At 42.4% G+C, this 14,529-nt stretch overlaps 1 protein-coding gene across 4 annotated transcripts in view; it reads left to right on the top strand.

Moving 5' to 3' along the window:
• Nucleotides 1–14,529, top strand: part of abcc8 (ATP-binding cassette, sub-family C (CFTR/MRP), member 8) — a 380,635-nt gene that overhangs the window by 172,720 nt on the left and 193,386 nt on the right. For all 4 annotated transcript variants that reach the window (XM_051923356.1, XM_051923355.1, XM_028796118.2 and 1 more), the window contains exons 10-11: nucleotides 4,561–4,695; nucleotides 9,453–9,615. In XM_051923356.1, coding sequence (XP_051779316.1) covers nucleotides 4,561–4,695; nucleotides 9,453–9,615 — 298 coding nt within the window. The remainder of the gene's footprint in view (nucleotides 1–4,560; nucleotides 4,696–9,452; nucleotides 9,616–14,529) is intronic.

The following is a 14,529-nucleotide window of genomic DNA, read 5'->3' as shown; positions in this document are numbered from 1 at the left end:
GGAATGGTTGGTTGGGAGCATGTGCTGATAGCATGTTGCCGCACCCACTGGAGTGGAATGGAAACCTCACTCTGTTACTACTTCCTTAAAGTGCGATATTACTCAGGTTACATGGCAGTCTCAGCCATCTCTGTAGGAGACTGTTGACCTTACAAACCACCCGTTCCACCTCTGGCATTGGGACATCATAGAAGGGGCCATAGTATTTCTAGGAAAGATCTCGTGTTGATTGAATTTTCCCTGGAAGAGCTGATTTATCAACAGCCCTCAACTAACTCTCAAGGTCAGCACATGTAGCTTGGATGGTTTCTGTATCTTTCAGGCTGTAGTTGAGCACCTTCTCCAGGCTCTTTACTGGCTCCTCTGTAATACATGGGATTTGCTCTCCTCCTTTCGTGAGGTGCAAGCTGTCTTTTAACTTCCCTCTCTTGAAAGCCAAGGACCAGAACTTGGATGGCCTAAATCTCATAGGCGCCTAAGATGTGAGCTTCTTTAGCCCCTGCAAAATCCATCTGGCTCCTAGCACTGATGTTGTCACGACCATAAGGTGGTCCATAGAGGCTTTAATCAGTGATTGTCTTGCTCCTGACTTACTCCTGAAATTCCAGCCTCTGCTGACTTCATGACCATATTCATTGCCAGAACAAGCAGGGTCACCGAGATAGTGCAGCTGATGATTATGCCCACTTCAAGTTGGTGCCAGACAGATGACACAGACCCAGTTGAGACTCTTACCAAGAACTTAGTATAGTAGTCCTGGGTGAGGTGTTTCACCTTCTGCAGTACAAAATGTTCCTCCAGTGCCATGTCTACCAGTTTATGGCGAGGTCGAGCCACAGCTCGGTCCGTTCTCCTTTGCTGTCACTTGCTTCTCATATCATCTGAGTGATGACACCTGTGTGTTCCAGACAACACAGAACACCTGGTATTCCACCCAATGTCACCGATGTTTCTGTATAGCTGTTTCTCCAAAGAAAGTCAGACCATCGTTTAACAACAATGCTTAACACTGAGTAAGGAGATTACCTTGAACTGATTGATCTCCTTTGCTCCTTCCACCTTGGGGAACCAAACCCCTTCAGATTACCTCAGTTGCTGAGCTGCCTCACCACCAGGCCAACTTCAATGCCCTCCAAAGCTGATAGCAGAGCTTTGAAAAGTTCTTACAAGCCTTACTGTATATGGTGTAATATACTGTATGTTAACTGCCGAAGCAAATAACTGAAGAATCCTGGCAGAAGTACATACGTGGGTCTTCTTCCCAATTATTTTTTCTTTTCCTGCTTGCTTCCCCTTATGTGCCCTTTAAATATAGTTGACATTTGTGTTCATGATATTTCCTCCTGTACCAACCTTCTGCAATCACCTAACCGACTTATTATGAACTTACCGTATTATAAACCTTAATTTCTATGTGCAGAAAGAGAGAAACTTGCTGGATTCACTCTCTTTGCCCAAATAAATCATACTACAATGTGTTATTCAACGTTGGTGTAATTTGTCAGCGGAGCGTCCATGTTGATTTGACCTTGGCTTCAATTAGACTAACCACAGAGTGCTGCGCGGTGCGTGTTCAGACTAACCATAAGCCATTGCAAGAATCCATTACGTCAGCTTCTATCCATTGTGGTTTATATTGTTTAAGATGCTTGGATGACAGACAGACAGACAGACAGACACAGGACACATACAAGTCCCAAAACACACACTTTAATTTTCTGCTTCCTTTGTACACAGCACACAGTGCACCAATCACCAACAATGCTCACAGTCCTTTCTTTCTTTTACTCTCTTTTCTTTCTCTTCTGCTGCCGCCTTCACTCCTCTCCCGCAAGCTCTGTCCTCTGCCTCCCGACTCTGGCTCCTCGAATGGAGTGAGGCAGCCCCTTTTATGTTGCACTCGGATGTGTCCTGGTGTGGTGGAAGTGCTGCAGTCCATGACTTTGGAACCGTCCAGGTTGCCCCCTTGCGGTGGCCACGGGCCCCCACAGTGTTGAGCTTCCAAGCTCCAAGCCTGTGACCCCGATGTAATACAGGTGGGGCTGCCCTCTTGTGTCCCGGGGGAGATATTGCCCCTCTCCTGGTCCTTCCGTTCTCCAGGCATCCCGGCCAGGCAAGGGTTCTAGCTGTCCTCCACACTATGTAATTTTTAAATTTCCTTTACCCATGTAGAATTTGTTAATATGGTAATTTTATATTGCAACTTTGAAGAACACAATGTAAGAATAAACTGATTTAAACTGTTGAGGCCGGGTGCAGGAAGGATAGGTCTGGATACACTGAGGAAATTTAGGGGCACCAACCGGGTCGTTCCTTTTATGTTCTGTAAACAATGAAATCAAAACAAAACAAATGAAAACAACACTCATAAGCATGCGTCCCGTAAATTCACAACAGGAGTAGGAGTTGCAGTCACTCTAGCAGTGCTCCGTCCAGTAATGACGCCTTCTGGGATTTTATGGTGGTATACCGGAAGGGGTGGGGTTAAACACCTTCACTGGGCAGCTTCTTGACACTGTGAGGAAGAACAACGTTAGCAGCAGTGCCCCCTGTCGTCTCGGTGGGTTATTACATACCTTGACTGAGCCTGTGAGCAGGTCCTCCGATGCACATGCATGACACTATGAACAATTTGGGATGGTATACATGTAAGCTTCAGTTGCCTGTAAATATAGATAGATAGATAGATAGATAGATAGATAGATAGATAGATAGATAGATAGATAGATAGATAGATAGATAGATAGATAGATAGATAGATAGATAGATAGATAGATAGATAGATAGATAGATAGATAGATAGATAGATAGATAGATAGATAGATAGATAGATAGATAGATAGATACTTTATTAATTCACATACTCCAGTAGCAGCATACTGATAAAGAACAATATTAAATTAAAGAGCAATAACAATGCAGGTATACAGATAGACAATAACTTTGTGTAATGTTAACGTTTACCCCCCCCGGGTGGAATTGAAGAGTCACATAGTGTGACAGAGGAACGATCTCCTCAGTCTGTTAGTGGAGCAGGACGGTGACTGCAGTCTGTCGCTGAAGCTGCTCCTCTGTCTGGAGATGATCCTGTTCAGTAGATGCAGTGGATTCTCCATGATTGACAGGAGTCTGCTCAGCGCCCGTCGCTCTGCCACGGATGTCAAACTGTCCAGCTTCGTGCCTACAATAGAGCCTGCCTTCCTCACCAGTTTGTCCAGGCGTGAGGCATCCTTCTTCTTTATGCTGTCTCCCCAGCACACTACCGCGTAGAAGATGGCACTCACCACAACCGTCTGATAGAACATCTGCAGCAGCTTATTGCAGATGTTGAAGGACACCAGTCTTATAAGGAAGTATAGTCGGCTCTGTCCTCTCTTGCACAGAGCATCAGTATTGGCAGTCCAGTCTAATTTATCATCCAGCTGCACTCCCAGGTATTTTTAGGTCTGCACCCTCTGCACACAGTCACCTCTGATGATCACGGGGTCCATGAGGGGCCTTAGTCTCATAAAATCCACCACCATCTCCTTGGTTTTGCTGGTGTTCAAGGTGTAGGTGGTTTGAGTCGCACCATTTAACAAAGTCCTTCATTAGGTTCCTATACTCCTCCTCCTGCCCACTCCTGATGCGGCCCACGATAGCAGTGTCATCAGCGAACGTTTGCACGTGGCAGGACTCTGAGTTGTATTGGAAGTCTGATGGCTGAACAGGACCGGAGAAAGTACAGTCCCCTGCGGCGCTCCTGTGCTGCTGACCACAATGTCAGACCTGCAGTTCCCGAGACGCACATACTGAGGTCTGTCTGTAAGATAGTCCACGATCCATGCTACCACCAGGTATGAATCTACTCCCATCTCTGTCAGCTTGTCCCTAAGGAGCAGAGGTTGGATGGTGTTGAAGGTGCTAGAGAAGTCCAGAAACATAATTCTTACTGCACCACTACCTCTGTCCAAGTGGGAGAGGGATCGGTGTAGCATGAAGATGATGGCATCCTCCGCTCCCACCTTCACCTTCTACACTGTGAGTTCCTTAGGGCATCACTGAGGTCACACAGCAAGGAGACAACAGTGGGAACAAAAGCTGCGTCTGTGTGATTTGTAGTCCAACGCCTTAGCCACTCCACCACATGAAGTACAATAGAGCTAGACGTGGTCCGAGTAAACTGAAACAGAAGATTGTGATTTGTGTAATTGTACCAAATTAGTGGAGAGACACTGGGAAATCAATAGCTGAGCAAACTGGAAGTGAAAGAGGGAGCTGCTTGCTTCTGTGCATACCTTGCTTGCTGGTTTCCCTGGTAAAAAGGTCCCTGTGGTACTGTGCATGCAATGTCTTTGTTTGATTGTGTTTTTATACGCATTACTCTTACTGATTATGTGATGTTTCCAGTGAATTGTGTTCTATTACATGATGATTGTTTGAGTCTCCTGTTGAACCAGGCATGATACAGTATGATAAACACATGGACTTGACACTGAAGGAAGATGGCAGTAATAAGCAGTGGCTTGAATTACATGAGGTAACACCTTGGGATTTCTTTTCCTTTTCTCCTTTTCTTAGATTATTCTGGGGGTTATCCTCCTGTACTACCTCCTGGGAATAAGTGCCTTAATTGGAGCCACAGTGATTGCAGTCCTTGCACCAGTGCAGTACTTTGTGGCCACCAAGCTGTCCCAAGCACAGAAGAGTACTCTGGTGAGTCATTTGAACCATTCTTATGCACTCTGTGAGCTTCTGTATTCAGGTCTCCGCTGTACTCACTGTGCACATGCTACCATATGACATTGCAGCAATGCGCATTTAAAAAACGGAAAATGGACATTGAAAATTAATGGCTCTGTCTCTTCTCGAAACTATCAGATGTCTTTTTTTTTGTAATCTTCCATAATAAGTTTTCTTGAAGATTGCTGGGGTTTTTTTTCGTGTATTTCTCTTATTTCTCCTTTGCTTTGTCTTTGCCACACATTTCATTTTTTCTTTCCTTCTTCCATTGTTGACCTGACTTTGTGTACGAGGTTTCTGTCTGATCCCCGGAGCAAGTTAAACAGACATCATACTAAACAACTCAACATGATTTCTACTCTTGAGTTCATGTCAAATTTAAATGCTGCAATTGCTGAATCTTGTTGTCTCTGAGGGTATCTAACAATACAACAAGCAATCACCGGGGATGACCGACTACAAGATTCCCTCTTGACTGTTCACCACAGTTCTTACGTAAGAACATCAGAAAATATGAAAAGGATGAGGCAGGCTGCTGAGAGGAGCCCTCGACATCCAGAACAATGTGTCACTTCATAGCATTGAACAATTCAGACTGAACTGTTTTAAGATTTAGCCTGTCAATTCTATTAAATAGAAATAGTGCAAACATTTTTAGGGGTAATTCAGCAATGCAACCAAACTTTTTCACTCAGTTTATTGAATTCTTAAATGAAATACGGTACATGGTGAACAATTTCTGAAGTCATTTAGAAGAATGTTTCATTAGTGATGGTGCTGATTTTAGAACATTATTTTAAAAAATAATGCTGTTTAAGGATGTCGCTGTGGTAGCGCTGCTGCCTGCCAGTAAGGAGACCAGGCTTCACGTCCCAGGTGCTCCCTCCGTGGAGTTTGCATGTTCTCCCCGTGTCTGCGTGGGTTTCCTCCCACAGTCCAAAGACATGCAGGTTAGGTGGACTGGCGATGCTAAATTGTGCTTGGTGTGTGTGTGTGTATGCGTGTGCTCACCCTGGCCAGGGATTACTCCTGTTCTGAACTCTGTGCTATCTGGGATAGGTTACAGCCCCATGTGACCCTGCTCAGGATTAAGCAGGCTTAGAAAATGATGTTCTTTAAGACAAGGTAAATAAATAAACCACATTGATTCATTATTTTTGGACTAATTTATTCCTTATCCATTGTCATTAGTCATGTGACTAACTTAAATGACCATTCATGCTACCCTTTCGAAACTTATGATACCTTTTATGTTGTTCATGTAATAAAAAAACAGATTCTTTCAGCTTTTGTAAGACTTACACTAAGCATGGAGGAATCTATTCCCTGTTTTCAAACATAATTATTGTTTCATTAACAATACATTTGCTTTCCACTTTTCTTTTTTACTAAAATTCATTAACTGTTTATATTAGATACACAGACAGACAGATGTGAAAGGCACTACATATGAGATAACTAGACAAGAAAGATCTACCAATTATACTGTATAGTGCCTTTGCTATCAATCTCTTGTGGCCTGTGGCAAGGAAACAGGGAGAAATATTGGAGTACTAAACTGGTAACTCCATTTAAACAAACAGAAAATAACGGAAACAAAACAGGTGCTTAAACTCACCACTAAAAAAACACACACTTAAGGTCCGTCTCACAGGCTTTCTTGTTTTCTGCTTTCTCTCTGTGGTACTGGTCTCTGGCTCTTAGTGGACTCAAGTCCAGGTCTGCACAAAGACGACACCTGCACACACTTTAAATGGCAGGTTGGTTAGATGGGGCAGGACTTGTTCTGGAAGACATGGCCAGGTGGGAGTCCTGTCACTGGGTGTCTTCTCTGAGCAATAAAGAAAGGACAGGATACCTTTAGCTACAGCGCCCCCCCTTACAGCCCTGAAGTAGCATTGCTTGGGGATTACCAGACACGCATGTGTGACTCTATCTATCTATCTATCTATCTATCTATCTATCTATCTATCTATCTATCTATCTATCTATCTATCTATCTATCTATCTATCTATCTATCTATCTATCTATCTATCTATCTATCTATCATATAGTGCCTTTCGTCTATCTATCTATCTATCTATCTATCTATCTATCTATCTATCTATCTATCTATCTATCTATCTATCTATCTATCAATCTATCATATAGTGCCTTTTGTCTATCTATCTATCTATCTATCTATCTATCTATCTATCTATCTATCTATCTATCTATCTATCTATCTATCTATCTATCTATCATATAGTGCCTTTCATCCGTCTATCTATCTATCTATCATATAGTGCCTTTTACATATCTATCTATCTATCTATCTATCTATCTATCTATCTATCTATCTATCTATCTATCTATCTATCTATCTATCTATCTATCTATCTATCATATAGTGCCTTTCATCTATCTATCTATCTATCTATCTATCTATCTATCTATCTATCTATCTATCTATCTATCTATCTATCTATCTATCTATCTATCTATCATATAGTGCCTTTCATCTATCTATCTATCTATCTATCTATCTATCTATCTATCTATCTATCTATCTATCTATCTATCTATCTATCTATCTATCTATCTATCTATCTATGTAATCATATATAACTCCTTTCATAGCTGTCTAATTAGATAGATGAACACATAGATAGAAATTTGAGGTAAATTTGTTTTTTTAAAGAAACTCAGTAAATGAGGTTTATCATCATGTGCATGACTCCTTTATAATTGCACTTTTCTCCAACTATTTATAATGTATGTTACAGTATTTCACTTATTTACAGTCATTTGTGTTATTTGTATGTGATGTTATGTTGTAAGCAGTTCCAAAGCTACCAAGGTAAATCCCTGTATATTATGTAAAGGTGAATAAAAGTGACTCAGATTATAACAAACCCCTCTCAAATTAAGAATTAAAACTTCTGACTTGGTCAAAGATAGAATGAGCAGTCCCAGTCCTAGTGAGTACTATACTGGCATATTGCTGTTGGTATAGGAGCCCTCATAGCATTTCTTAACGCATTTCTGCTGAATAATTCAATAATTCTCAATGCTGCTGTGTCAGAGAGAGGATGTGCAGCATTGTTCATAATGACACTTATGTTAGTCTTCATTGTCTCCTCCACTACTGTTACCTCCAGGCAGTCTAGAGGGTGTCCCATAACTAAGCCTGCCCTTTTAATTGGCTTATTGATTCGGTGGAGCTCTCCTGACGTGATGTTTCTGGCCCAGCACACCATAGCACAGAAAATAACCCTGGCCATCAGAGTTCTAGAACATGTAAAGGGTGTCAGTATTTTGATGGCCTGAGGAAGCAACAAAGCAGAATTTTTAACAACAAACAGCCCTAAATCTCAGTGCAGTATTTTAAAAAGAAATTGGCAAAAATGAATAACTATACACTAACAACAGGATATCACAAGATAATTGTAGAAATAATTCCTCCATCAATCAGAAACACCCAAATAATAGTAATATCCATCCATTTTCCAACCCGCTGAATCCGAACACAGGGTCACGGGGGTCTGCTGGAGCCAATCCCAGCCAACACAGGGCACAAGGCAGGAAACAATCCCGGGCAGGGTGCCAACCCACCGCAGGACACACACAAACACACCCACACACCAAGCACACACTAGGGCCAATTTAGAATCACCAATCCACCTAACCTGCATGTCTTTGGAATGTGGGAGGAAACCGGAGCGCCCGGAGGAAACCCACGTAGACACGGGGAGAACATGCAAACTCCACGCAGGGAGGACCCGGGAATCGAACCCAGGTCCCCAGATCTCCCAACTGCGAGGCAGCTACCCACTGCGCCACCGTGCTGCCCCAATAATAGTAATAGTTAATAATATATAGAAAATATACAGCTCAAATCGTAATAAAGTGTACTATAAGGGCAAAGAGTGAAAAAGGAGGAATTTCAACCCAGAATGGTAACGAGGGGGGTGGCACGGTGGCACAGTGGGTAGCGCTGCTGCCTCGCAGTAAGGAGACCTGGGTGTTCGCTTCCCGGGTCCTCCATGCGTGGAGTTTGCATGTTCTCCCCATGTCTGCGTGGGTTTCCTCCCACAGTCCAAAGACATGCAGGTTAGGTGGACTTGTCCCTAGTGTGTGCTTGGTGTGTGGGTGGGTGTGTTTGTGTGTGTCCTGCGGTGGGTTGGCGCCCTACCCAGGATTGGTTCCTGCCTTGTGCCCTGTGTTGCCTGGGATTGGCTCCAGCAGACCCCCGTGACCCTGTGTTTGGATTCAGCGGGTTGGAAAATGGATGGATGGATGGATGGGTTGGAAAATGGATGGATGGATGAATGGATGGTAACGTGATACCGATTGTGCTGGTATGAGGCCAGGTGTACCAGGCAGACGGTATGCATAGCGGGAGACAATTCAGAGTGTATGAGGTGCAGCAGATCCACTGTGAAGTGATGAATGGCTTCTGAAAGTAGCGGAGTAAAAGTCACATTGAGTGGCTTCACGCCTGACACTTTTCTCTCATCTTCACTCTGCCTTAGTGAGATAGAAAATCCAGTCCTGTCTTCAAGTGACAAAAATGTATTACTCAAAGAAGGTGGGAGCAGATGCGGCTAAGCTGCTTAACTGTCCACTGCACCAAACATAACTGAATAGATCATGAAACAGGCCTGACGGGGTGTGTAGACTGCTCTGTACAGAATAAAAGACAGGAGCAAATGTCAACCTTCTGCTTATTCATTTTCCTCCTTTGCAGGAGTATTCCAATGAACGCTTGAAGAAAACCACAGAACTGCTTCGTGGGATCAAACTGCTGAAGCTTTATGCCTGGGAGCACATATTCCATGACAGTGTCAAAGAAACAAGACAAAAGGAGCTGACCAGCCTCAAAGCCTTCGCTCTTTACACCTCCATTTCCAGTAAGGTCCCTCTGTGTGTGTGTTTGAGTGTCCATGTGAGTGAGTGGCCTTGACTTGCGGTCAGTGTAGAGGCGCAGTCGATGCTGTCTGTCTGAAAAACAAATTGTTTTATCTGGCCTCAAAATCAAACACCCCCCCACAGACCACTCTTTCTTCCCATTGGCATCAGTGAGTTGCCCATGACACTTATGAATATGTTGTGTGATATTTGCAACATTTCTGTTGTGCTAATACAATATCAAAATGACAAAAAGAGTGAACAAGCCACAAAATAACACAGGGCAGACCAGGGGGTCAGATTTATAAAACTTGTGTACTCACAAAACAGCCCTGAAATACACGTACGCAACTTTCTACACAAAAAGACAGGATTTATAAAAGAGAACTTTACAGCAGCTGTGTCCCATCAATAGTCAATACCCACCATTTTAATGAGACTGTGAAATGACTACAGCCTTGATCAAGTAGGGAAATCCAGCTAATAGACAACTCAAGCAAACAATAATTCATATCACCGAACCTTTATTATAATGTGTGCTCATATTAAAGCTCTAAAATGTTGAATTTGATGTATAGGCTGTATTTTTGTTCCCTTTTAAGAGGGCTTATGCTGCGTTTTTGCACTGAGGAACTTTATTAGTTTTACGTCAGTTTATATAGCCTACCTGTTGTCACTTCTTAGGGCACTGGCCAATAGTTCAGACATGTCTTAGCTAATCTTCACTCTGTCATGCCCACTGTCCTGGCAGCCATTAAGTGTCCAACGTGAAGCTACATTCATTTTTTGTAAAAGGCGATTTGCAGCAGCATCCATTTCTCCTGACGTAATCAGAGCATTTAGCTGCGCTTGTATTGCAATAAGGGCACCTGGTGAGAATGAAGCTGTTTTTGTTAACCATAAGAAGTGACATTCATTAATACACTGTAATGCTAATGTGAGGTCACCTGATGGTGTCCTGGGTCACCTCATGATTCATTTATTTTAAGGCCAAGTAGTGTTGACAGATGTGATAGTGCTGTGCATCATGGCTGGCTTGCTGATAAGGTGACTAGCTGAACCCTCAGAGCTTCTTATTCTTCATTGTAACAGCTATCATGTCATTATATATGCCACGTGACAGTGGCTACTGGCTCAGACGCTGGCACCTTAAGCCTTTTCCCAACCCCACCTTGTGTGTTCAGTTGCAGAGCCCGGCATAGGACTCTACCAGCCAATAAGCATTTTCAGCATTTTATTTGCATATGTACAAGGTTGACTACCATAGTTCATGTAGAGTTATTTCAGAGTGGCAACCAGGCAGGCTTTGGGGCTGTTCACATACGCACATTTAGAAGACTATGATTGATAAATGTAAATTGTGTAGAAATGTGCATACACTAGGTTTTTATATTATTTTTTTTTGACCTACACATTTTTCAGCATATGCATATTTAAACATTGAAATCCACACATATATAAATGAGCCACTAGGATCTCACTTGTTTACTTTATAAGCAGGCCTCACCCAAGGACCCAAACTCAAATAGCAGGCTTTAAGGCTTGCACAGGCCTAGTGTGGCTTTGTTAAGAGTTTGTTCCTTTTTCTGATTTTCTTTAGGTTGTGCTGGATGACATTTTGAGCTTTTATACTCTTTTTGCATATTTTTTGTGTCAATGAAGCAAATTCTAAAATCCAAATGTTTCTCTTCCTTTTTGTTTTGGTCATGAAATATTTTTGAACTGTTTCATCCACCATTTTGTGTTTTCATTGAGGTATTTTTGGTATCAATTACTAGGACTAACATGCTGATTGTTAGGCTTTAACAGTTCAAAAACACTCTTGTTCTTCTTCTTCTTCTTCTTTTGGCTGCTCCCATTAGGGGTTGACACAGCAGATCTTCTTCCATATCTTTCTGTCTTCTGCATCTTGTTCTGTCACACCCATCACCTGCATATCCTCTCTCACCACATCCATAAACCTTCTCTTAGGCCTTCCTCTTCTCCTCTTCCCTGGCAGCTCTATCCTTAGCATTCTTCTCCCAATATACCCAGCACCTCTTCTCTGCACATGTCCAAACCAATGCCATCTCACCTCTCTGACTTTGTCTCCCAACCATCCCACCTGAGCTGACCTTCTAATGTCCTCATTTCTAATCCTGTCCATCCTCGTCACACCCAGTGCAAATCTTAGCATCTTTAACTCTGCCACCTCCAGCTCTGACTCCTGTGCCACCGTCTCCAGCCCATATAACATAGCTGGTCTCACTACTGTCCTGTAGACCTTCCCTGTCACTCTTGCTGATACCCGTCTGTCACACACCACTCCTGACACTCTTCTCCACCCACTCCACCCTGCCTGCACTCTCTTCTTCACTTCTCTTCCACAATCCCCATTACTCTGTACTGTTGATCCCAAGTATTTAAACTCATCCACCTTCGCCAACTCTACTCCCTCATCCTCACCATTCCACTGACTTTCCTCTTATTTACACACATATTCTGTCTTGGTGGTCCTACATTCCTCTCCATCTCTGCAGGGTCTCCTCCACCTGCTCCCTACTCTCACTACAGATCACAATGTCATCAGCAAACATCACAGTCTACGGGGACTCCTGTCTAATCTCATCTGTCAACTTGTCCATCACCACTGTAAATAAGAAAGGGCTCAGAGCCGATCCCTGATGTAATCCCACCTCTGTCACTCCTACTGCAGACCTCACTATGGTCACACTTCTCTCGTACATATCCTGTACCACTCTTACGTACTTCTCTGCCACTCCCGACTTCTTCATAAAATAAACACCTTTAATACTCAAAAATGCCATTCAAGCTATAAGATAAAGCAGAAACCTCTGTCTTTTATAAAAAGACAAAATAATACTACTTAAATGTAAATAATTTATTAAAGAATAAAAGAACAAAGAATGTCAAAACAAGGAAACAATAGCAAAAAAGAGAACAAAAGGTTATGCCTTAAAAGGGTATGCCTCAGCAGTGATGTCATGGTGGCCCCGCCTCTTAGGGTTCCATCCATAAAAACAAGGAAAATAGTAAAGCATAGATACGCAATAGAAATGACTAAATTTGTATTTATTTTATACCTGTATATTAAATTCAGATTTAATAATAATAATAATAATTCATTACATTTATATAAACAAATTGTTAATAAAAAGTACAAAATTATAAAAAGCACATAACAAATAGTAATTCAATAACAGAAATAACAATAAAAACAACAACAACATTTATTTCTAGAGCACATTTTCATACAAACAATATAGCTCAAAGTGCTTTACATGATGAAGAAAAAAGACAAAATGAATAAGAATTAAAATAAGGGAACACTAATTAACATAGAATAAAAGTAAGGTCCAATGGCCAGGGAGGACAGAAAAAATCAAAAAAACTCCAGACGGCTGAAGAAAAAAATTTAATCTGCAGGGGGTCTGAGGCCATGAGACCACCCAGCCCCCTCTAGTCATTCTACCTAACATAAATGACCTCAATCAGTCCTCATTGTATTCGGGGTTCTCATGGAAGAACTTGATGATGATGGTCATGTGGACTTCTGGCCTTTAATCCATCAATGTAGGGACATCATAACAAGTTATGGAGCTTTGTACTCTTATCAGTGCTCAGTTTCAGTCTACCCTGTCGATGAAGAACTCTGTTCCGGTTTACTCCTCAGTCACCACACAAACAAACCTTCTTATTTTGAGTGTCTGCTGATAGAGCATCCTGCTATTTACTTTGTGCTTCATTGTGTTTGCTATTAAAGTGTTTTATATGTAATAAACATTTATTGATATTTATGCTAAATGTTGTGACAGATGGATCTTTTCAGCTGCATTAATCTTGGTCATGTGGTTCTGCAGTGTATGCATTAAGTAGCCATATGATGGCAGAGATACCCGTATTGATTAAACATTTGTTTAATTTTTGATTTGTGTGGCAACCCAAATATTCTGCGTGCATGTGTACCTGACAGTGTTCTTATCAGCAGTTTCACCAAATGTTTCATTTGATCTCCAGTTGCTTCTCTCCTTTCCTCTCCATTTTTCTTATGTTCATGTTGACCTCCTGACTTAAGGCTCACTGGTGAACTTTCACCTGCTCACAGTGGGCTTGAACAGGGCTTCCATTGTAATTAGAGCAGCCTCCTGTTCTAAAAGTTGCCTGTGCCGACTGAATAATTTTAACATGAACTTGAGAGTAAAGTCCTCAAATGCTGAAGTGCACAGTGTTTGTGTGTTTCCACTAGCTGGAAATGAAAAAAGGATTTGAAGAAACTTTAGAATATGTTCATCAAGAGCATCCATGACATGAGGAAATACACAGTCCAAGACCTGCTTTAAAATATTGGGTTGGGTTGGTTTGATTCGAACCTAGTTTTGTAAAATTTGACTTGTTTGTATGGAATGTTAATTCAATAAAATGTTAATAGATAGATAGATATGAAAGGCAGTATATAATAGATAGATAGATAGATAGATAGTGTGGTGTGGACACCCAGAAGGACCGGAGGAGGGCTTGTGGATCCTCCGGAACACGAGGGGGCATCTTCCCTGGTTGCTGTGGGGACCACGGGTACAGAGCTTGGAAGCTCATCTCTGTAGGGGCCCATGGTCACCGCCAGAGGGCGCCCCAATGCCTTGGGAGTATTGGACATCAGTACTTCCGCCACACCAGGAAGTGCTGGGGGCAAGAGAATTGGAGACACCTGGTGGACTTCCGGTTTCACCGCTGGAGCTTCCACCACACAGGGGTGTGGCTACGAGCGCTCAGGATGCAGCTGAGGCCCTTCCGGGGTGAATAAAAGGGGCCACCTCCCTCCAGTCAGGGGCAAGAGTCGGGAGGAAGAAAGACGAAGCTTGGCGGAGTGGAGGTGGAGGTGGACCAGAGACTATTAAGGCATTGTGTTGTGGCCAAGG

The sequence above is a fragment of the Erpetoichthys calabaricus genome, chromosome 2 (assembly GCF_900747795.2).
Source record: "Erpetoichthys calabaricus chromosome 2, fErpCal1.3, whole genome shotgun sequence".
NCBI classification, from domain to species: Eukaryota; Metazoa; Chordata; class Cladistia; order Polypteriformes; family Polypteridae; genus Erpetoichthys; species Erpetoichthys calabaricus.
Note: the sequence above shows the minus strand (reverse complement) of the source record. Positions and strands in the feature narration are given on the sequence as shown.